Source organism: Cricetulus griseus, chromosome 10, assembly GCF_003668045.3.
Source record: "Cricetulus griseus strain 17A/GY chromosome 10, alternate assembly CriGri-PICRH-1.0, whole genome shotgun sequence".
Taxonomy (NCBI): Eukaryota; Metazoa; Chordata; class Mammalia; order Rodentia; family Cricetidae; genus Cricetulus; species Cricetulus griseus.
The window spans coordinates 17,140,457-17,165,031 of NC_048603.1; the positions used below are offsets into that span (position 1 = coordinate 17,140,457).

The following is a 24,575-nucleotide window of genomic DNA, read 5'->3' on the forward strand; positions in this document are numbered from 1 at the left end:
GCCTACAGCGTGCTGATTCTGTGGAGTGGTGAGGATTATGCCTGTATTGTAGAAACAGGTAAGAAATTATCAGAAGAGATGATTAACAGAAGGTATGAAGAAAGCTGTGCCCTGGAATGAAGTGCATAACACTGTTTTGTGAAGACGGGTTTCTTGACGAGGTAAAGCCAGGATTCCCAGCTAAAGAGAACAAGGGCCTTCCTTCTTATTCTCCTCAGGACCTGGGCAGCATTTCCTCCATGTCTGCAACCACATAAGCAACCACAGCCCAAACAGCAGCAGCGACATTCATCTGCTTTGGATCCATGACAGTCATGGTGTCTCCGTTGGTATGATGGAAGGAGAAGTATTTGTATAAGTCATCATCACGTAGGCTGGCTCCTGGGGAGAAGAAGGAGAATTGACAAGTATCGCTGAGTAGTTGTTCAGAAACCATCGCTACCTCTCACATCCTTTTAGTCCGCTGCCGCCCCTACTAACTCAAGTGGTAAAGCAATTGTTCCCCGAGGCCGTCTTGAAGGAAGAAATAGCTACATCGCGTTACTCTGACCACTTAGACTTATGTGTCTGGCTGTGGGAGAGTTCTAGGAATGCCTTAACTTTGCTGACAAAAGACTTGGGGAAGTGCGGCTAACACTGCATTAAGAGTAGACGAGAAATCTGAGCGGCAAGGAACAAAAAAAAAAGAAGCCCTGGTTTCAGCCTCCAATCAGAGCTCGGAGAAACATCCTGTCTAATCCATCCTTCCACACCTACTTGGACGGAGGTCTAGTTGCAGTTCTGAAACATCTGGCAGTCTCGGGCTGATTGTTGTATTTTGGAATGCATGACACACAGAGAAGACTGCAGAGAGCCTATGTATGCAGGACTAAGGTGATGTCACGAAGAGGACATGTCAGTCATTCAACCCAAAAAGGCAGTTTCCGGTACTCAAGGAGGCCACGCCTTCACTCTTCTCATTGTAGTTCTCTGCTCTACCACCCCCAGCTCCCCGCCCAACTAGGAGTCACAGTCCTGTCTGGTTCAAGTGCTGATCACTTCTTGTTTCTGCTGTAGTTTATCACAGACACCTTTGTGTACACACAGACATACACACTCACTGTGGCCAAAACTCTATCATTCTAAACATATGCTTCTTGCCTTTTCACTCAGATGCCCGTAAGGTTTAACTGTTACCCTGCATTGCAGTATACTCCTTTTTAATTTGTTGTATCCTATCTCATTTTATTAATCTATTCATTTTCCTTTCCGGGTTTCTGTAATTACATGCAACTATCGACCTTCTATGGGGCTGGGATGTTGGAGTGCAATAGGCTGTGAGACAGAGCGTGTGTGGTTAATTTTATTATCCAATTCCAAATGTTTTCCTTTTAACTTACATGGCCATGGTCAGCAAACGAACCTTCCTTTGATTCATGTGTTCTCCAACAGTTGGCTATTGCCAGAACATATTTGCTATTCCGGTGAGTGTCAAACATCACCTCCTTTTTAATTTTTCAAGTTACTAATGAGATTGAATATATGTTCCTATATGAAATTTTGGATTTTTTTTTTGTTTTTTGTTGTTGTGTGGCAGATTGGTACTAGTCTTCTGTTGGTATTGTTCACATACATAATTTCCCAGTTTGTGACTCAGTTTTCTCTCTGAATACATGTTCTTGCTTTTTTTTTAAAGATTTTATTTATTTGTTATATATACAACATTCTGCTTCCATGTCTATCTGCACACTAGATCTCATAACGGATGGTTGTGAGCCACCATGTGGTTGCTGAGAATTGAACTCAGGACCTCTGGAAGAACAGTCGTGCTCTTAACCTCTGAGCCATCTCTCCAGCCCTGTTCTTGCTTTCGATGTTCTTGCTTTCCAGATTTTCGAAACTTCTCACTTGTGATTGGCGCTATGCATTGTTTCATTCAGTGATGCTTCACCTCCCTTAAAACTGTAAAATTGTCCTCCTGTGTTCTGAAATTTTAAAGCTTTCATTTTCATTGTTAATGTTTCCACACATCTAGAATTAGAATTGATTTTTCTGCAGTACGTGAGGTAGGTTTCTGTTTTTTATTTTTTAGCTGTCTGGAAAAATTTATTAATGCACACTCTTGCGCATTAGTCTGCAGCATCAATATTCTCATATACCAAATTTTCTTGGATGTAGAGGCTTGCTTGGGGATAAGTCTGTCTCTGTGATCTCTTTGTTGACCCCCATGTTAACGCAACCCATGGCAGGTGGTGTTGCTTTCTAGTCCTTGAAATCTGGGAAGACTGGTTTACCCCCCCTTCCCCCTTCTTCCCTCCCAAGAAGTGTTTTGGTTATTCTTAACTATATTGACGTCCAGATAATATTCAAATCACTTTAATATTTTAGAAAATTATTTTTAGATTTTTCCCAGAATTATATCAATCCACATATTAATTTGAGGAATATATGAAAACACAAAGATTTACATCTTTTTGTCAGGATATTGTGGGTTTTTTTTTTTCCCCACGGAAATGTTAAGATGATTTATTTCTATTTGAGTCTTTTGTAACATCTTTCGGATTCTATAGCACAGGAGCTGGAGAGATGGCTCAGCAGCTCATTGCGCTGGCTGCTTCTCCAGAGGTTAATTCCTAACACATGGTGGCTCGCAACTGTCTATGTCCCCAGTTCCAGACTCCTAAGTCCAATTCTGGTCTCCACAGGCGCCAGGAATGCACATGGTGCAGAGAAACACATGTAGGCAAAATATCCATACACATGAAGTAAAAGTTAAAACAATTCATAACACAGTCTCCTCCATGTTTTGCTTGTTTTCTTTCTTTAATGGGCTCTATTGTAGTAAAAGTTGCTTTTTCTGTTTGTGGCTATCCAGCTTAAATAGTAAACCACAACACAGTCATCAGATGGAGTTAGATTTATTTATTTGTTTGTCTATTTTCTGTACTAGCTTGCAATAATAGCTATGGATTCTCTCCTGGTTATTTTATAGGACTTTTTCTTTATTATTTTTTTATTTAAATTAGAAACAATCTTATTTTACATACCAATCCCAGTTCCCTCTCTTTCCTGTCCTCCCACCCCCCCATCCCACCCCCCATCCCCTTCTCAGGGAGGGTGAGGCCTCCCTCCCATGGGGGATCATCAAAGTCTGTCACATCTTTTGGGGCAGGACCCAGGCCCTCCCCCTGTATTTAGGCTGAGAGAGTATCCCTCATAGGGAACAGGCTCCCAAAGCCCATTTGTTCACTAGGGATAAATACTGGTTCCATTGACAGAGGCCCCATAGACTGCCTAGGCCTCCCAACTGACACCACATTCAAGGGTCCTAGTTCGATTTTATGCAGGTTCTCCAGCTGTCAATCTAGACAGAGTCTAGAGCTCCTGCTTACTGAGGCCAGCTATTTCTGTGGGTTTCCCCAGTATGGTCTCGACCCCTTTGCCTATCACTCTTCCCTCTCTACAACTGGATTCCAGGAGCTTGGCTCAGTGTTTAGCTGTGGATCTCTGCTTCTGCTTCCATCAGCTACTGGATGAAGGCTCTAGGATGGCATATAAGGTAGTCATCATTTTCATTATCGGGGAAGGGCATTTAAGGCAGCCTCTCCACTATTGCTTAGATTCTTAGTTGGGATCTTCCTTGTGGATTCCTGGAATTTCCTTAGTGCCAGGTTTCTTGTTAAGCCCATAAAGGCTCTCTCTTTCAAGGTGTCCTTTTCCCTGCTCTCCCCCCAACTTGACCTTCCTGATTTCTTCATTTCTTCCCCCTCCCCTCTCTCTTTCCATGCTCCCAATTTACTCAGGACTTTTTATAAAGCCACCTAAGTCTTTATGATAAAAATGTTAACTAATGATTCAATTTCTTTTATGGCTACTGAGCTATTTAGGTTTTATGTTTCTTTCTGATTATCTTTGGGAATTCATTTTCTAGGAATATGTGGGCTTTGACCAATCTTCAAAATAATCAGTGAGAATCTGTCGATAATATCCTCTCTACTTCAGTAACATCATCCATTCTACAGTGATGTCTCTTCCTTTGCATCTGGTGTAGCTGATCATTGTCTCCTCTCTTGCCAGCAATTTGTCATTTTTGTTGTCTTTAAAGAAAAAGAAAGACAAGTTGGAGGTTTGGGGATACTTTCTATTATCTAGTAGTTTTTCTTCTACTGGATTTTGCTGTTAGATTTATCTTTCCCTTTCTTTCTTTGGTTTGTCTTCTTGAGTTAAATGTCTGGTTTATTACTTTGCAAATTCCCTTTGACTCCGGCATACTCACCCAGACTATAATCTTAGCCTTCTAACCAATTCTGATTAGAATGTTCATGACTGCTCAGTTTTAAGTGCTTTGTTAATTTCCAGGTTGACCTTGTCATCAACTTATGTTTTATAATGAATATTCCTAATTTCCAAAATGTGGGGTTTCCTTGTTTAATTTTTACTATCAATTTCTAATATAGCTATCATATAATGTGGGTTATATGGTACAAATTCTTGGAATTTTGTTGTGATTTGCTCCACAGCCTACTATTATGTCTCCCTTCATAAGCATTTATGAAGATGTGTGTCCAGTCTGCTGGGCGTGTCTCCAGATCTGGTGTATGGGTTGTGTTCTCCAAACTTTTAACTCTTTGTTGACTTGTTATGCATCTGATCTATAAGTTGGGGAGTATAGACAAAAATGTCCGTTTATGATTTTTTAGTGTGTTTTCTATTTCATAGCTATTCCATAGCTTCAGAAATGCCTTTCAATACATTTCAAAGTTATGCTCCTAGGAATACACGAATTCAGAATTCTATCTGCCTGGTAGATTGAACTTTTATTGATTTGTGGTTATCCTCTTCATGTGTAGCAATACACATGTCTTCATTTTTTTAATAATAGAAATGTTAAGTAATAATGCAACGTCTCTCATGGTTACTGAGATAGGATTTGTAACTCTTCCACATTTAACCCAGCTTCTTCTGTGTTTAAGGCGGTCCAGATGCCCAACACTACCCTGCCGGCCTTCCCACATCATTTTATGCCCCCTGTCCTTATATTCTCAGTGTTTTCTCTAATGAAAGTTTTTGAAATTTAGCCTAGGAGTATTTGAGTTTTAGCAGGAGATTATAATCCATTTTTGCAAGTCGTGGTTATTTTCCAATTCCATTTGCTTATACCACCTGGGTTTTAGCTATCTGTAGCTTGTGTTTTCTGGGTTTCTTTCTCCCACTTCTTGCTTGTCCCCTTCAGGGTTAAGTTTTCTTCCCTCCTCTCTTGCTCTGCCCACTACCTTGTCTGAAAGCTATCTGCTTTATTTTTGTTGAGCCACATATTTATTTAATGACCATAAAGTTAGTGCCTTATATTACCCAAGCACTTGGAGGCTAAATGCTTTACTCTGGTCCTGAGAACCCGTGCCCTAGGGGATGGGCAGGCAAAGGCTGGGTCCCATCTTAGCGTTGCTGATTCTCATTCTGCATTTCTTTTTAAAAATCTTTTAATATTTGTTTTTATTTCTTTTAGAAGCACTCTTACTTACATAACCATCCCCCCCATGCTCCCCACCCACTCCCCAGGAACAGTGAGGCCCTTTGCTGGGGGTTCATCAAGGTTCATCACATCATTTGGGGGAGGGCCCAGGCCCTCCTTCCTGCATCTGGGCTGCAATAGGATCCCTCCACAGGGAATGAGCTCCCAATGTCCATTTGTGCTCTAGGGATAAAGACTGGCTCCACTGTTAGAGGCCCAGAGACTGCCCTGGCTTCCTAGCTGGCACCCGCATTCAGAGGGCTTGGTTTGGTCCAACGCTGTTTCCCTAGCTTTACTCCTAGGGTGTCTGTGCTCTTACTAGGTCAGATCAACTGTTTCTGCTGTTTTCTCCAGCACCATCTTGGCTCCTTTGCTAATCCCTCCTCCCTCTCTGCAACTGGATTCCAGGAGTATGGCTCAGTGTTTAGCTGTGGGTGCCTATTTCTGCTTTGATGAGCTACTGGATGAAGGCTCTAGGAATGGTAACCAAGGTAGTCATCAATCTCATTATAGGGCCATTTCTTACCGCTATGAATTTCCTTACACCACCTCTGGATAATGGTTGTTTGATCCAATAATTACATGGAGGAATGATTATGAACTTAGGAGAACCACATAGACGGCACCCTCCTACTTCCTGCCCATAAGTTGGGTGTCACAACTGTCCCTGAGACCTCTATTGCCTAGGACTGATTTTCTTCATGATGGTCTAAGTTTTAAAACTTCAGTGAAAGATATATTCTACCTATTTTCCTAACCCCCTTGCTCTGAAGTGAAGTTAAGGTTTCCCATACCAAATTTAACCATGGTTCTACTAAATGTAATGCAGGAGAGCCAGGAAAGAGAAAAAACACTGGGGGAAAAATTCATCTACACCCAGAGATTGAATGGCTCTTATGCCTACTGGCAAGTATCAAACAATGTGTGTTAACTGGCTGTAGTTATCAAACTCTTCAATAAATGATTTTTTTTTCCTGTACAGTGACTTTCTCTCTGAGCCAGCAAAGCATGTTGTCTGTTCACCCAGGACCCAGAAAGGGGATGATCTCATCATCCTCCAGCCTGAAAACATAAAACTTGTAGTGGGCAGGCTGGAGCTGAGGTCCATCAATTTTCCGAAGGTTCAGTCCAAATGAACTGGGGACGTGTTTATTGAAACCTCATAACATTCTAGGCAATAGGCTAACGTCAAGGTAGAAGGAACTTAATTTCTAACACCTAAAAACAAGTTCTGAAGAAGGGGAGGATGTGTTCATGAGTTATAACGGCAGCTGGGATGTCACTGGATGGCAGGGTCCTTATGTTGGGTCTTCTCCTCACTCATCATCATCATCATCACCATTATTTAACTGCATTTGCACCTTTTCCATGACCCATTGGAAACTCCCCAGAGTCAGAGCCCCTATTTTCATACCCATTCCTTTGCCAGTGCCTACAACACAGCACCAAATACAAGATGGAAATGTATCTACTTATTGAATGAATAGAAGCTAATTTTATGAGCAAATCAGCCTAGAGGGTGATGTATCAGCCCTTGTAGGAAAATATGGGACTTAACAGCAAGGCAGCTTGGAGAATTTATAGAAGAGATTACTTATAAAGAAGGTTTCGGGTTAAATAAATAACAGATCAAACTAGCCAGAACTAGCCACAGTGGAGAGCCTTTGCCAACCTTAGGCCTAAAAGGGAAGGAGGGAAGGAGGGAGGGAGGAAGGAAGGATGGAAGGGTGGAAGGAAGGAAGGAAGAAAGGAAGGAAGGATGGGATTGGAAGGAATTAAGAGACAGTGTTAGGGAAAACAGAGATGAGCTACGATTGTTTGTAAGCCTGGGTCTCAGTCTCTAGCTCATGCCTCACAAAAAACTCTTCTGGGTTCCCCAATAATAGAAGGCAAAGAGATTTATTAGCAGAGCCCACCGCAGTTCACCCAGGACTCACTGCAGGTTAGAGAAAGATGAGAAGGGATGTGAATTGACAAAGGAGGATTTCCAGCACAGGTCCTCATGACGCCAATGGATAGCAGTGGAAACAGGGATTCCAAGTGCATAGAACATGTGAACGTTTTGATTTGGGTGATGTGAGACAAACCGGGTTAATAAATGGCAGATAAAATGGGCAACTGGCAATGGCAGGCCCTGAAAGTGGGCTGGTGGAGCCCCTAAGTGTAGAGACTCATCCAGCTAATGACCAGGACAGTGGGCAACTACAGCTTCATCTCGGGACACCCTCAAACCAGGTGGTGGGTGACTCCAGAGATTACAAAGGCAAGGAGAGCGCTTGAGTGTGGTGGGGAGGGGGGGAGGCAGTGACTAGATGGAAATTTCTTGTCCTCTGAAATTCTCAGGGAGGCATGGGACTGAAATAAAAGGGCAGAGTCCATTTGAAACCACGAGCTCATGGCACACCCAGGAAAGTCAAATCTGCTATGTTTTCTCTGGCAGTAGCTGTGTCTTTATACAACTGTGACAGTTTAAATTATTTGGAGAGCACACACTCTCTAGATTCCAGACACACACACACACACACACACACACACACACACACACACACACACACACACACAGAGAGAGAGAGAGAGGAGAGAGTTAAGAAGTTCATAAAATGGGAGTTACCAAGAGTGGATGGAAGATGAATTGGGAAAGAGTCGGGGACATTCATTTCCAGCAAAGCATGATTATTTGGGACCCGGTTGATTCCACACGGGGCTTGAGAACACTGCAAGTTGCCTGATAGAAAAGGGATTCAAATTCCATATTGGAAAAACAAAGACAAGGCATATTGTGATGGATGGATGTCCTTTTCAGGCTTCCAAAAGTCCCTCTGTGTCTCTGACTGCCAGGCGGCTGATGTCTGGCTGCCTCCCTTTAGAGCCTGTGACTTAAGGAAGGCATTTCCTCCTCCATCATCTGAGTTCCCATGGACATTATGCAAACGAAAAACAACCCAGAAACTTGCCTATCACCACCAGACACTCTGATATCCACAGGAGCCATGAGAAGGCCCATTGGCAGCCCCAGAGCTTTGTCTCTGTAATTCCAAGGAGACATTTTATCAGCGACAGCCACCGAACTAACAGACTAGCACAGAGGGAGTGCCTGCATTTCAATTTCAGAGAAGAGTGGGCACATGCTAGCTGTCCCTAGGGGTAATTGCATGGTCTCTTTTGACAGGTATATGAGCTCTGAACAGGGAACCATCAAATGCTCTTTAGAAATGGAAAGCTGCTAGGAGTTTGCTTTAAGGTGCAGTATTCTCCCCTGGAAACAAGCTACAGCATTCCGAGAGGCCTTTCATTGTTGGCGAGTATTTTCAAGGGAGATTTGGGAGGTAACAGTGTCAGCCAGAGAGAAGGGAGAGAGATAGCTGAGGGAACAGAGCAAGACAGGCCTGGGTTCAAATTCAGTCTCTTCTGAGGAATGAGAAACTGGGTGACTTTGAAAGTCTCCTGCAAGGCCATTCCACTTTAGTGGTCCTCAATCATAAAATCAGGCTGATAGCTAACCTTCAAGAAGCTGCTGAGGATTAGCAAGTACTCAATTAAGCCTTTATTACGGCTGTTATAGACATTCAGAAAGTCCAACATACCCATAGCATCAGGATCAATTAAATGCCAGTTGGTGGATTTAAAATCCTAATTTAATCAATCAAAGTTCTGATGATTATTCATAGTGATGGCAAAGTTAGACCACAAAATCTGTTCTATGTGACATTGTCTTGACCCCGATTTGAGTAATTTTTCTCCCTCTTCCTCCTTTTCCATTCCTGAGTCTTTTCTTTTTTTTTGTAAACACTCATCTCACATAAAGTATTTTCCAGCTGTGAGTTTGGGTGATGACTAGTCTGACTATCTCAGGAGATACCCAGTCTGCCCCATGCTGTTCACAGGGTATTGCATTCCCCACAGGGACAGAGTGGTGACAATGACCACGGCGTGTACAGGCTGTCAGAACAAGAAGGAACACTGGCTAATTCCTAAAGATATGGGTGGGCAAATACACAGAGATTCACATAGCACCTGCTTGTGTGCCGTCTCTCATACCTATGTGATTGATGGGTTTTCATGAACTAAAAATGAAGCCATTTATGTGATGAGGACTTTTGGAAAAATAGTCGAGCTCTGAAGTTCAAATTCAAGTGTGTTATTTTAGTGAATACAAGGCTGCTTCGGTGCTGTGTGAAGGCTGCTCACACAGGCGAGCAGCTGTGGAAAATCTATTTCTCCTCTGTAAACAAATCTCAAACAGTCTGGGGCACACGATTTAATTGCAATGGAATGCATTACAGGCTTTCCCCTGATCATAATAATTATGGGGTTAGAGAAGAATGTTATGTTCTTAATAGATTCCCTAAAAGGAAACAGTCTCCTTAGGATCCATAAAGTGCTAAAAATACATTTGAAATTTAATTAAAATTATTATTTTTTTCAGCCACATTATCATGTGAGAAAAACATTATTGCCAAAACAATTAGAAAGTCAATTCATAGAATCTGCAGGCATTTAATCTCTCTTTTCAAGGAGGCAGTTTAATCCCTATTAAATCTTTCTGAAAATTAGAATCAAGAGTAGTTAATTAATAGCTTCCTAACCCATAGCTTCTCAGAAGAGAAAACAGCTCACAGGGGAAGAAAAAAGAAAAAGAAAACAAAAGACAGAGTAGGAAAGAAAAAAAGACCCCCAATCCAAACTCCATTGAAATTATTACAATTTGAGTTTATAAACTTTCAGCTTACTCAAGGATCTCCAAGCTTATTCTAAAAGTTTCCAGGTGTACCATTAAGTCTTTGGAACTTCCAGGTTTTGGAAAATGCAGCACAAGTCTGAGCACATAAATTGAGGTCAGCACTGACCCTCCAGGTGACCTCTAAATCACAGGGTGGCTGAACTGTGTGGACGGAGCCATCTCCCATAAAACTGAGGAACTGGATGGCTGCAGCAGGACTAATACTAAAAGTACTGGTCATCTTAGTACTGTAAGACTAAACACTACCACACAGCAACAGATTCCAATGGGGAAGTGACAAGGATAACTTCTTGTGTGGCTGGAGCTCTTTGGAAATCATCTCGTTTAATTCTTGCAGCGACACCACGAGCAATGGGACATCAATAACAGCACCAGATAGAAAATAGACATCATATTTGTCTAAAGTCGTAGAGTCGCAACTGGTCGAAAGACAGGAGTCAAACTCGGGTCTCTCTGATTTAAAATCCTTACCACGTACCTAATCTCACTGCCTTGTCTCAGGAAATCAGTTCTTTTCCCCTCTCTGGGAATTTGACTGGTGTGACTCAGTCCACTTGCTGCCCTGGTTCCCACTCCCCACCCCCCACCCCCACACAGGCCCATTTTGACCTTATGACAAGGGGTTAGAAATCTGAATGGGGAGGTTATCCTGGATCATGTAGGAGAATTACACTCATAAAGTAGGCTCAGATGGCCTGGGGCCATTTGTCAGAAAGTGGATGTCCCTTGTGGCCATCCCAACCTAAAACACCTGATCTTGTCTGATCTTGGAAGCAAGGAAGGGTGAGTCTGTTGTCTCTCATCTTGGGCAGGCCTGCCAATTCTCCTGGGATTTCTCATCCATCTGAAGTCCACCCTGCCTCTGGCCCCTCATGATGTCCTCTACTCTGAATCATCTTAACAGCATTTTAAAACTAATCTTTAAAAACTGGTGCACCAACAATAAAAGCTATATAAAACAATGGGGTGCAGTGAGATGTTCCAACAATATATCCCTGTGCAATATTTAAATCAGGTTAATTTAAACATGTCTACATTCCCAGCCGTTTTTTTTTTTTTTTTTCATTTCTTCATGGTGACACATCCGATATCCGTTCTTTTAAGGTCTATGTAATTACTACCAGTGGTCGCCTTACCGTGTAACACACTTATATTTATTGATCCATTTATCACCCTGTCCACACCAACCCCTCCCTCCTGCACACGTTTGAAGCATGTATGTAGTGGTTGGTATTCTATGGTTCAGAAGGATTTAGAAACACGAATCAATACACCTGCAATATGCACATATATATGTATTTATATGTGCTTATGTGCCTGAGTATATAACAGTTAGCACTTCCTCGACAGCTACCTGCGACAAGGCTCACTGTCTTTGACTTCATAGTTCTATAGGTCTGAGTGTCTTGGCTAATATGGCTATAAACCAAAAATTGTATCTCTTTGACTTTGTCTCTCTCATTTTCTAACACAAAGTAATATTGTCCTTGCTTTGGATGGGGAGCTTTCACTCATGATTATGTATCAGTCCTAATTTATTGTTTCCTGCTTGGTCCGGGCATATTTACTGGCCACTTTTCCTTCACGGTCTAATGCAGCCTTTTACTATCTAAGCAGATGTGAGTCAGATGTAAACGCCGACCTGCCATCCTCCACACACCTGGAAAGTGATTCTTGCTAAGAAAACATGATTAACAGGGTTTTGTGTTTCATTTCATTCTTGTGCTTTTTTTTCCTGATAGAGCACATTGCAGGAAAGAACACTCAGTGAATATCTGGACCTGAGAAGACTCTAATGATTGTTTCCAGGGTGGCATTTACAACGAAAGCTTTACAGTTATTATGGATTTGAGTAACTATGTTCATATGGATAAATGTTTTGATTTCTGGTTACAAATAAAGATACAAAGCCCTTCCGTACTGGAAGGCAGTTTTTAGCCAGTGCAACATTTGAACTTGCTTTCTTTCCTCCATCTCTGTAGGACCACCTCCTGCTTTGTTGGCAGCCAGGATCGTAGGAGTTAACCAAGTTATACACATGTGCTTATTGTGACCTGATTCCCAACCACAAGGTAGACAACTCGGCAGGGATTTGGCAGTGCCGTGGAGATGCCTGGGCTTGAGTCCCTCTCTTGTCAGCCATTGTTAGATGTCTGATCCTGGGGTTGGAAGCTGGGTGGCTGAGAGTAAACTGAGGCCAGTCACAAGGCAGAATCTAAGAACTCCTGATGGGTGATTCTCACTTCATATGGCTGAGCTGACAGGGTTTAGAAAACCTAGTATTTACTCTATGGGGGAAAGAGAGATAGTTTTTATAGGAGGGTATCTTTGTTAATATTTTAATAATACCTACAATGAGGAAACATGGCTATAGACAAAGGGGCACTATTTCTTTTTCCTATTTAAGAACCTCTTCTAAAGCCCAGGGAGTGATAAAAGGTGTGTTGCCATGGAATTAAGAAGTGTGGTTTTTTGTTTGTTTGTTTTGATACTGAGTCTCATAACTTAAGCTGGGCTGGAACTCATTACGTATCCCAAGCTGTCTTCAGACTTTCCCATGTTCCTTTCTTGGCCTCTGGATAAAAGGGATGTCTTGATGTGAATGGGGAGCTAAGTGGGTGTAACAGAAGAAGAGAAGCAACAGTTATTTTTTTTTTTGAACACTGCAGGATTGGTAGCATTTACAACTGGAGTGAGTCTTAAGAAGTTGGCAAGTCCATTCCAATTATATAATCTTGTGAGTCTCCTACAGTTGCAAAAGAAGGCTCAAATAAAAAAAGTAACATATACCATAGTTCTTTTAAGAGGCTCCAACAGGACTAGAGTTATTCAGCTTACAAGAGTTAAGCTACATTAGACTACAAACAGAAATGAAATTCTTTTGAAGCATGTAAATCTAATTATTTTAGGGAGGATGTCAATTTGGTTCTCTAGCTCCCCACAGAATACCTCTGGGACAATCAAATCCAGGGCTGGAAGGACAAAGAGTCTAAGCCAAAGTGAGCCTTTTACAGTTTAGGTATTCCAGGTGTCAAGGTCACAAGGAGCTATAAGACAAACAATAGGAGATAAATATAGTACAACATCATACTACTAAAAATGTCTTTGTGTGCATGTGTGCATGTAGGTGGTGGTCCTTGCCTTTCACCTTGTTACTGTCCTCTGCTGCCCTTGACAGGCTAGCTGACCCTGGAGCTTCCAGGGATTCTCATCTTGCTGAAGGAACACTGGGATTACAAAGGCATACTACCATGCCCAGCCTTTATATGGGTTCTTCAGATTTCAACCTAGGTCTTCACACTTGAATAAGTGCTTTACCAACTGACCCATCTCCCCAGGTCCCAAATTCTATCCTATAATAAAAACTTGGCCACTAAGGAACATGTGTATCATGCTCAGGAGAACGATGGTGTTTCATGGATAGTTTAGAGGAGGCTCTAATGGTGGGAAAAGCTGGGCTGGGCTGGGAGCCTTTAGATCCTTCTGATTTTCTAGTCTTGTTTTTTGTGTGCCAGTGTAGATTTATTCATAATGAATGTCTATGCTTTTGTGTAGGACAGTTATGTTGTGGAATAATCTTTTTGTAGTCTGTGAAGATGTGTCTTTGCCAAGGAACCTTCTTATTCATTTAATAAAAAAGCTAAATGGTCATTAGCTAGTCAGGAGGTATAGGAAGGGAAGGACAGCCAGACACAGAGGACACTGGGAGGAAGAAAGGCAGGGTCTCCAGGAGAGGGAGCGAGCAAGACATGCTGAAGGACAGGTAAAGCCACGGGCCACTTGGCAATGCGCAGATTAATGGAAATGGGTGAATTTGAATAGAAAGAGCTAGATAGTAACAAGCCTAAGTTATGGCAGAGCTTTTATAGTTAATAAGAAATCTCCATGTAGTTTTTTGGGAGCTGGCTGGTGGGACCGAAAATTCCAACTACATAGTTGGATACAGAAAGATGATAAACTACTTAGATAATTTATGAAATATTAGTGAGGTTTCTCCAAAATCAGTTTCTGAAGAAAGAACTGAAAGGATAGAAATATTTACTTAACAATATTAGCTTCAAACAATAACTCTTACTGGTAGAAAATGATGTCTACAATGGGGAAAAGCTAGGTGAATGCTAGCTCAGCCTTTCTAAAATAATTTATTTTTACTTATTCAAATAGCCTTTTGTTTCCTTGGGCATCTGGCAGTTTATCCTTTAACTGACTTTGTGATAATGAGATGCAATATTTTTACAGCAAGTAGAGTCCTCTAAAACCCATTGTGCAGCAAGGGTGTAAATGTGTTCAATGGGAACAGCTCTCTGACTTCCAAAACAAAAGAACACAAGGATACAATGGGGAAAAAAACTATGAAATGAATATGCATTTAATGCAAACATGTTTCACTTAAAGCAAAACATTTGTTCTTTAGAATGTCCATTAAATGCTAGTGGTCATGAAAAAAATCCTGGCCCAAGGTCAGCCAAGAGAGGCTGCAGATCTGAAATACAAATTTAGCATTTAAATGTAACTAAATTCCTAATGCTATGAACAGCTGACCCTCATTAATTAATTTTTAGGACAATCTTGCTAATTAAGAAACAGTGAGTGTTCTTAGTAGCCATCCCAAATAAGATCACAGTACATCTTTCTGGCTGTTTGTGTGGTATTTATGTGGTGAAATAAATAGCAACTTATACATTTCTATGTGTTCTTTTAAAAAGGACCAGTGCTTACAAGGAGGCCAGTGCTGCATTGTCTTTAGCTGATCCATCATTCACAGTCAAGCTGCAGAGTTATGAGCTAGGTGGTGGGAAAAAAAAAAGAGCTTGAGTCACCTGCTACAGATCCAGAAATGATTTCTGGAGTTGATGAATCATACCAGGATTCCCTGTCTCTTATCTCTGAAGCCTTTAGCCTTCTAGACAATAAGTGGGAAACTCCAAACTCCTTCACCAACTACTTAAACTGGTAAGAAGGCCTAGTTACAGGCAACATGGAACATGATGCTTGAATTAGTTCTTGTTTAATTCCAAACAGTAGATGCATAAGCTTTCTGCTGTTGTGTTATGTCCCGACCTGCAGGACGTCAACCTGGGGCAAGAGAGTCAGGGGTAGGGAATGGGGACAAGAGACACAGAAAGAACGACCACAAGACAGGATTCTGATCAAGTGGCAAACTTTACTTTTCTCAGGTTAGCTTATATAGTCAGGATATGGGGAGGGGCAGAATGGGTTGTTTGTGTACCAGGTGTTAGTATAGGTAGGATATTAGGAAGCCACAAAGAGGATGTTTGGCAGGGTAAAGAGTTCATGAGTAAGAGGTCCAGGAAGGGGTTGCCTAGGTGACTGAGCCTGTGGGTGGAGGACTGGGTCAAGTTGTTTCTTTTCTTGAGCTAAGGTTATAAGGAGCTGCTATGTAAAGGTTAACTATGTGGCCTGCCAAGCATGGCCTAGGATCTCATGCCAAGCCCTGAGATTTGGCTCCCAACAGTGTTAAGGTTAAATGGATGCTCAGAATGTCACAGCTTTTACCGTTCATCCATCACTGCACAGCGAGGCAGCTGCCAGCAAATTCTTGCTAACACCACTTTCACAGAGGACTTGTGAAAAGGGGGCCATGTTCATTCTACTGATCTTCCTGAATTCCTACCACGATCCAGACTCTGGAGAAAGAGTGGTGGGCACAACTTCTCAGGCCCCTGCCCTTGAATGCTAGTGGAAGTGAGGCCAACTGGAAAAGCAGAAGGGGGTATCTAAAAAACACAGGAGAATGTGCAGATGAAAATGGAGAAGCAAAACCAAAAGCTTCTCCTGCCCCAAATTCTGATTTTTAATGCAGTGGTGACTGTTATGGGTGAGTGAGTGGTAGCTCAGAGTGTTTCACTGTGTGTCCTAGGAGACAGTATTACTGCTTTTTGTCTTTGGAGTAGGTGACATACAGTGTAATCATGTATAGAAGTGACAAATTCATTACCACAATCATAGCTAGGATCTCCTAACTGCTTTCTGTGAGCCACAGCTTGTACTAATACTTACATGCACTATCTTATCAAGAATTCACAGTGATTCTGCAATTATTATTACCCTCATTTTTCAGATGAGTAAACTCTAGCTTAAAGGCAACAATGTTAATTACAAGCAAAGGAGTCAGAAACTCGGCTCCGAAGAATGCCTTGTGTTGACTCCATAGTCCTGAAGGATAGAAGAGAAGGCCCAGGAGAGGAGGTCAAGGGCCTTGGATGACACTGAAGTTAAGAGGCAGCACTATGAAGCTGTGCAAGAGGTCCCTACCTGTTCCATCACCTGCATCTCTTCCTAGGAACTTCTTACATGAATTTGTGCTTTTGAAAGCACTTATATTTATTAGATACCAAACCCGTCTTGTATACTCTCACTTCCTGGGATAGTTAACTTCATTAACTTGACATAGCTTAGAATCACCTGGGGAAGAGAGTCTCAGTGAGGGATTGTCTACACTGAGGTGTCCTGCAGACATATCTATTGGAGACTGTCTTAATTAAACTAATTGATATGGTAAGGTTCTGTCTACTGTGGGAAGCACCATTCCCCAGAGGGTTCTGAACTTCATAAGAATAGAGAATTTGAGCTGAGTAGCAGGCAAGCAAGCAGCACACATGTGTTTCATTTGTTTGTTTTGTTTTTTTTCTTCTCTTTGCTGTGGGTGTAATATGACCAGACCTTTCAAGATTTCTCTGCAGTAATGGACGAAAGCCTGGAATGATAAGCTCAAATGAACCCCTTTCCCCCTGAGTTTCTTTTTGTTGGGATATATATCGTCGTATACCACAGTAACCAAAATGAAACTTGCTTGCATCTGGTTTGCTCTGCCTATGGCCGGTGGTCTACTAGGATAACTGCTGACCTTCCTAATTTTTAGGATCTTTCTCCATGGAGAAATGACTCATGCATTTGGAATTTTTCTTTCCACCCAAACCAATTGTCTGGTTCAATAACTATCTAAGATTCAAATGACTTCATCAAAACTAAACAAGAAATAATGCTTTTGTATCCTCCGTAATGAATATTTATCAGATTAATTAATAAAGACCTTAATATATGGCTGCTCACCCTGTGTTGGGGGCACAAAGGTCCTTGTGCCCATAGAGCTGTAGGGAAACCAGGAATGTTAAACATGCAAGGGAAATTCCTCAAAGGAGGAATTACCTGCTTTCTGCCAAGAATGCTGGGAATGGACATCATTAATGTCCTGGTGACCTTTTGCTATCAGTAGAGGCAGGCAGGCAGGCCTCATCTGCCTTTTGCTATAGAGGCAAACCTCACCCAAAGCCCCCAAAGTATTTATCGCAGACTTTCCCTCCCTAGACCATTAATTATCTCTAGCTTCCAGTTAATAGAACACGAGTGTTTTCTGGTCTGCTGACCTCCATGCTATCTCTGTCAGAGACCACTCTAGATTCCAGGCCTTGTAGCTATAGAACGCCCCAGGTCACATGTACTTTCAAGGTCACATGTACTTTGAAAGGAGTTTCTATGTAGTCACACCTTAACTTTATTGTGGTCCCTCAAATTGTAATGATTGTCTGGAAAGTTTCCCCCAAATTCCATTATGTTTAAATATGCTGACATTCAACCACCTAAGCCTCAAACTCTAGAAATTTTGATGCAGGTTGATGAAATCAACCTGAGCTTGGTTTTCACTCTTACCTCTTTGTGGATGGCTGCCCACCTTGACACCTTCGGGGATCCCCTCAATCCTGCTTGAGTAACCTGCATTGACAGGAAACTCATCCCTTGCCCCAGTAGTCCAACCAAATTCATTTCTGAGAAAGCATGTGTTGAGCATCCATTGCATTCACAAAATGAGCCGATGAAAAAATTAAACAAAGGATCATGATAGACATGAGCAGGCTCAAATACGGGAACTAGGACTTGACCAACAAGTTGTATAAGAGCTAAGGGAACAGAAAGTTGGATTCCAGTTGTGATGCTCGGATAGATTGAGACAACTGAAGCTAATCTCCTAACTAATGGCTTTCATACGACTACAAAACCTTGATAAACAACAAGACACTAGTAAGTATTAATACTGCCTCCATTACTCACCACAAAATGACAGCTGCCTTTCATACAGCTTCCGGATGATACTCCTCTCAGGTGGCTGTATCATTTGTGAGCACAGTGATTTCTCATCTTCATTTTTATTTTGTCTCTATGGTGATAGTGAATACCTTTCAGTGTACCTGTTGGCATGCATGTATCTTCACCGCAATATATTTCTTAAAATAGTTTGTCCATTTTTTTTTGCTGAGTTACTTCTTTTTAATTAAGTTGTTTAGGGTCCAAGTCTTTTCCCAGTAAGTGTATTTTCTCATCTACAGTTTTCATTTTGAACGCTAGCTTACACTGAACAAAATCTTTCAATTTTGATGAAATTCAACTTATAAATTTTTAATGGCTAGTACTTTTAGAAATGTGTGTTAGAAACCTCAGACCAAAAGATCTTTCCTATATATTTTTCTACCATCACTACAGTTTTATATGTTTTTGTTTTGTTTTTTTTCTCTAGCCTAATATTTTTGCATGTATGATATGAAGTAAGAGTTAAGGTTCACTTTATTTTCCCATAAGCCTACCCGTTTCAGCACTATTAGTTGGGAATAATACACCCTACCCACTAAATAGCCTCAAACTTTTATAAACATTTAAATGACAATGTATGGCTCTAGTTCAGTGATTCTCAACCTGTGGGTTATGACTCCTTGGGTAGGGGTTATTCAAGTGGCCCTTTTAGAGGGGTCGCCTAAGACCATCAGAAAACACAGATATTTACATTACAATTCATAACAGTAGTAAAATTACAGTTATGAAATGGCAATGAAGATAATTTTATGGTTGGGGAGCTATATTAAAGGGCCGCAGCCTTAGGAAGGTTGAGAAACACTGCCCTGGTCTCTTCCTTTGTTGTGTCTCCTCTTAGGACATTACGGCCATATAGCACTGTGGAGAATGCTGTAGGGTAGTAGGAAGTGCTGAACTCTTAAAATCCAAACAAATCCCTTCATTTATTTACTATTTTTTGTAATTCTTCTGGTTAATCAATACCCATAGATTCTTCAGGTAGAGAGATTTTAGAATCAGGTCGTTATTTTGTGTTTCTTCTTCTTCTGCACAAATGCATTTGTGTAGTGCTCACGTGTGGCAGAGAGGCACATGTATGGTCGAGTGTGTTCCCCGAGGCATGTATGTGTGGAGGCAGAAGAGGGTGTTGAGTGGACTCCTGTATCACTTCCACCTTCCTCTTTTGAGACAGAACCTCCCTCTCGCTGAACCTGGAGCTATGCTGGCGGCCAGTCTTTCGTCTCTCAGCCTTGAGAGTTGATTGATGGTGGTGTTTAGGTTTTCCAGATTGAGCTATCTTTTTTCTTGATAGAAGTGTAGTCACATTCGACACAGGCCTTCTGAAGGTGGTATACCTCAGACCCATAGTGATGACACCTGTGATTATTAGGGCACTTTCCAAATGATGGCGTTCCCTTCTTATCTCACTTCCACTGCCTTTAAGGCTTTAAAAAATTATTTATTTATTTTTCATTAATTATTTTCTTTCATTTATTTTACATACAGACCACAGTTTCCCGTCCCTCCTCTTCTCCTGTTTCTCCCCCTCCCCATCTACTCCTCCTCTCATTCAGAACAGGGCAGGCCTCTGTGGGTAGATCACCAATCTGAGGCAGGACCAAGCTCCTCCCCCTGCATCCAGGCTGGGCAATGTAATCCAGCATGGGGAACAGGTTTCCCAAAGCCAGCTAAGCACTCCAGGCACAGGTCATGATCTCACTGCTAGGAGCTCAAAGTCAGACCAAGCTACACAACTGTCACACACATGCAGAAGGCCTAGGTGGGTCTCATGTAGGCTCCCTAAGTCCAGAGTCCATGAGCTCCCATGACCTCAGGTCAGGTGTCTCTGTTCTCCCCCCCCCCAAGTCATGACTTTGCCCCACACTGGCTCATACAGACTCTCCTCCACTTTCTTAGCGAGACTCCAGGAGCTTAGCCCAGTGCTTGGCTGTGGATCTCTGCATCTGCTTCCATCAGTTACAGGATAAAGGCTCTTTGATGACAATGCACTCTTTGGGGCTTCTTAATGTGACCAGATCATGAGCCTTACCTATCCCCCCCTTCTTACATAAGCACTTAAAACTACAGATTTCTGTCTGAGCACTGCTTACACAATCTCATTTTAAAATTTGGTTTAGTAAGCCTGTCTTTTGGTTGAGATGTTTGAGTATAATCCTGCCACCTTCATGTCTATTTTATATTTCATTTAACCATTTTTTCTTCAGTCTCTTCTTTCTTCCTTTCCTCTTATTTGCATTTAAAATTATTTATTATAATTATTAGTATTATTACTAAGAGGAGGGAGGGTGGAGTGATATTAGAGATATATGTCATCATCTCTGTGTGTGGAGGTCAAAGGAAAACTTTTAGGAGTTGGTTCTTGCCTTCAAAATGGACCAGAAAGGGTTTCTCTTGTTTCTGCCATGCACTGTCCTCCACGCTAGCTGGCCTGTGAATGAGTCTCTAGGTGGCTATCCTGTCTCTGCCTCCCATCGTGCAGAAGAATTGCAGTTAGGATCAATTGGGTGGATAGTATATAGGATTACAGATGCATAGCCCCGACCCCTGGCTTTTTACATGGGTTCAAACTCAGGTCTTCAGGGTTGCACAGCAAAAATCACTGGTCTGTTATATAAGTTTTTAGATTCTTTGAACCTTGAGTTTTGCTACATAGCCCAGGCTAGACTGAAACTTGTGATCCCATTGCCTCAGCTCTACAAATGCTGGGATGACAGGCATATATACTATTGCATCTGGTCCTGCCTCTCTTTCAGTTGAAGTTTATTTCTCCCTAAGATGTGGCTTACCTTACCGACGGCTTGCTATTCATAACTTACTTTTTAGTTGTTGCTCTAGAATTTATTATATTCACTGTAAAGAATGAAAGTCTTTGCTAGGTCTGTACTTGGTGTATTTTTGAATATTACAATAGTATGTTAGCATGTGTTTCCCTCCTGTTCTCGGTAATAGTTGTCCTGCATTTACTTCCTTGTATTTACAAACCCCATATTATTGTTATTTTTGCTTTACAGAATCACATACGTTTTGAAAGGTATTTCATAGGCCAGGATGCCTTTTAGATTTACTGACTTTATTTATCTTATAAATGCCAAAATTTTCTTTCTTTTTAACATAAAGTAATTTTTTCAACTTTTTTATTTGAATTAGAAACAGGAGTGTTTTACATGACAATCCCAGTTCCCTTCTCCCTCCCGTCCTCCCCTACCTGACACCCCCCCCCCAATTAAAACCCTACCTATCACATATCCTTTCTGCTCCCCCTGGATGGTGAGGCACATAAAGTAATTTTTATTGGATGGCAGTTATCAGAAATTCTGTCCTGGTTTTGAAGCTCTGTGTCAGACCTGGCATAGTCTTATTCCCACTAGATATGCCTTCTTTAGCTTTTCTCGTCATGTGGGTTTTCTGAGGAAGAGCTTTGTTTGTCAAAAAATGTGTCTCAGAAAAAAAATTTTTATTATAATTTTCAGCTGCATTTTTGCTGATTGCTCTATGTTGGTGGGCTTTTGTTTGAGTACTTTAAAGGTGTCATTTATAGCTTCCACAAGACACTGCAATTTCTTATAAAAGCAACGATTATTCTTATCGTGTTCACTTTTACGCAACATTTTTTCTTATCTGGAAGTTTTAGGGACCTTCTTATTGCTGCTTCCAGTCAGGTTGGAGACAGTGGCTTGCTTGTTTATTCTGCTTGGTTTTATTGAGTTTCCTGCATATATGAGTGTGGAGTTCTTGATGGGCTGAAGAAACCTGTGGGGATTAATAACTCATTTTCTTTTCTTGTTCTAACGTCACCCTGTCAGTTTTGGAGAGTCCAGTTTTACATGTTGTGCTGGTTGAACCTATTCAATTGTCACAGAGATTTTCATTTTTATTAATCTTTCCCCCTCTGTCTTCAGTTTGAATTATTTCTATTACCACGTTTCAAAGTTCAGTAGTCATGTACTTGATTCAATGTGCTGATGTGCTCATTAATTTTAAGTCTTCACACATTATATATTTTATTTGTATAATGCCAAGTGACTATAGTTTCCATCTCCCTTGTTATTGCAGTTTTGCCTTCTCTTAGTCATGAACATAATAATCAATGTAAATTAATAACATAGTAAGGTATGTTTTTATATATAGTATAATAGCTGTTTACCTATTCTGTCAGCCAGTTTCACCAGCACTGGATCTGTGTCTCTTGGCTCTTTTCTCTACGGTCAGATTTTCTTCCTTTTTCATGTCTAGCAATTTTCTGATTGATTAGAAGATGGTTTTGTTTTCTATTGTTGAACGTCTGTATTTTCTTATTTTCCTTTAAAGACTCTTAAACATGTATATCTTTGGTTGAGATATCTAGCCCAGTCATGAACTAGTTGAGAGAGGCCCTTCTTGAGGTCTCTGTTGAATACACTACTGATAGGGAATGATCTTCTGTCTATATGTTTGTCTTATTGGCTGATAGGTGGGACTAGGAAACAAGGAGGATTCTGGGAAGTATAGGCAGAGAGGAGCCATCATGAGATCCAGGAAGTGACCTAGCAGGGCAGAATTGGTATATAAGTAGGGACAAGCAGGAAATGGCTCTCTTCCTCTCTCTCTTCTGCCGAGATGCTGAACAGATGGGATGTAGACCCCAATGGAGTAAGGGGCCTGGACCTTTTCTCCGGTAAGATGAAGCCATGAGGAAATACATAGATTAGTAATTATGGGTTAAAAATAAGAAGCCCAAGTTGCCAGTCATCAGCTTGTAGCTAATATAGCGTCTGTGTGTTTCTTTGGGGCAGAGAAGGGCAGTGGGACCTAGCTAGGCCAGAGAAAACTCACATTACAAAATGGCACCCAACGTGAGGCTCAGATCTACGACCCTGAGATTAAGGGTCTCATGTTCTACCAACTGAGCCAGTTCCTTCACTGAAGTAGATCATGAGTCAGGTCTTACATGTTATGTCTTTCTGGTGCTGGGCTTTGTTAAGCCTTCAGTTCCTTGACAGCAGTTTCTGCTCAGTCTTTAGGAATTTTACCTAAAAGATGCCCATTTCAATATTCAGCAAAAGAGGATTTACCCCATTCTCCTTTTCAGCACAACCCCTCCTGTCTGGAACACACTGACTCTCTGATTAGACTTTTGGTCTTTGTAAAGAGACCACTGTGCTATTTGGGTTTCCCTTTCTGTTCTATGATCCAAAATGTGCTTCCTTTGGTTTTTGGGGGGGTCACAGTCCTGATCTTTGTGTTGTCTAACATATTAAAACAGTTGGTAGAATCGGCCCAGTTTTCCTGTTTTTAATGCCTTTTATGGCCCAAGGGATCAGTTTTTACTAGCTTCTTAAACCTAGATTAGGTCTTACATCCATTGTTCTTGTTCCTACATTTCAGCATCCAACAGTTTATTTGCTAGCATCATGCTGTGTGCTTAATATCGCAAATTATAGGGACAGCCTTGCTGATTCTGGATCTTGCAATGTGTAACTGCTTGTGAGGAATGATAGTTTACATCTCTGAGCCTTAGTCTCCCATCTGCAGTATTGGAATGTTAAATAATTGTACCCAACTTTCTGGTTTGATTATCAGTGACTAATGACTTAGAATGTTGTTTGGCTTGTGGTAACGTCCACCATGGCGGTGACTGTTAATGCTATCCTGACTGCTCCTAGAGTCCACTTGGTTGATCTTTCATTGTTTGGTAAATACCAAAACTTAGCCAGTAAAATCACATATGCACTATGTAATATAACATAGTATTGCCACATAAGATTCTGTACTCCATCTCTCTGGGATAACTACAAACACAAAATAATATTAAGCTTCTAGGCTGAGAAGCAAAGGCCTTTGACAGAAGCTGCTTTTGGTTAACTAAACATTGGAGAGAATTGTATAGCACACCTTGTTTTTTTTTCTTTCTTACCATCCAGGTTCATGCTGACAAAGATAGGTGTAGAGAGCTTCTAACAAGGAGATTTTATTGGCACTGCACTAGATTCTCTGAAGTAACATGGGAGTGAACCTATTTGTAAATCAAAGAATCTTTTTGTAGAGCAAATGATTACCCAATAATTTGTTTGTGCCGTAACCTGAAGTTGGGAAAGCACCACTTATAACTGAGCTGGGAGAGGGCTGATAAATGTTTGATGTCCAGGCTTGGGTGCCTTGTGTAGCTACTTTGAGCCACCCAAGAACTGCTCCTAGGAACATCTTCCCTGGAGTTTTGTAGAGACTCTTGGGAAATCGGAGGCCCCATATTTACACACA

General features: G+C 41.3%; 1 protein-coding gene across 3 annotated transcripts in view; it reads right to left on the bottom strand.

The window, feature by feature from the left end:
* Positions 1-214: 214 nt before the first annotated feature.
* Positions 215-24,575, bottom strand: part of Cpq (carboxypeptidase Q) — a 369,164-nt gene continuing 344,803 nt past the window's right edge. For all 3 annotated transcript variants that reach the window (XM_035449658.1, XM_027431533.2, XM_027431536.2), the window contains exon 8: positions 215-381. In XM_035449658.1, coding sequence (XP_035305549.1) covers positions 215-381 — 167 coding nt within the window. The remainder of the gene's footprint in view (positions 382-24,575) is intronic.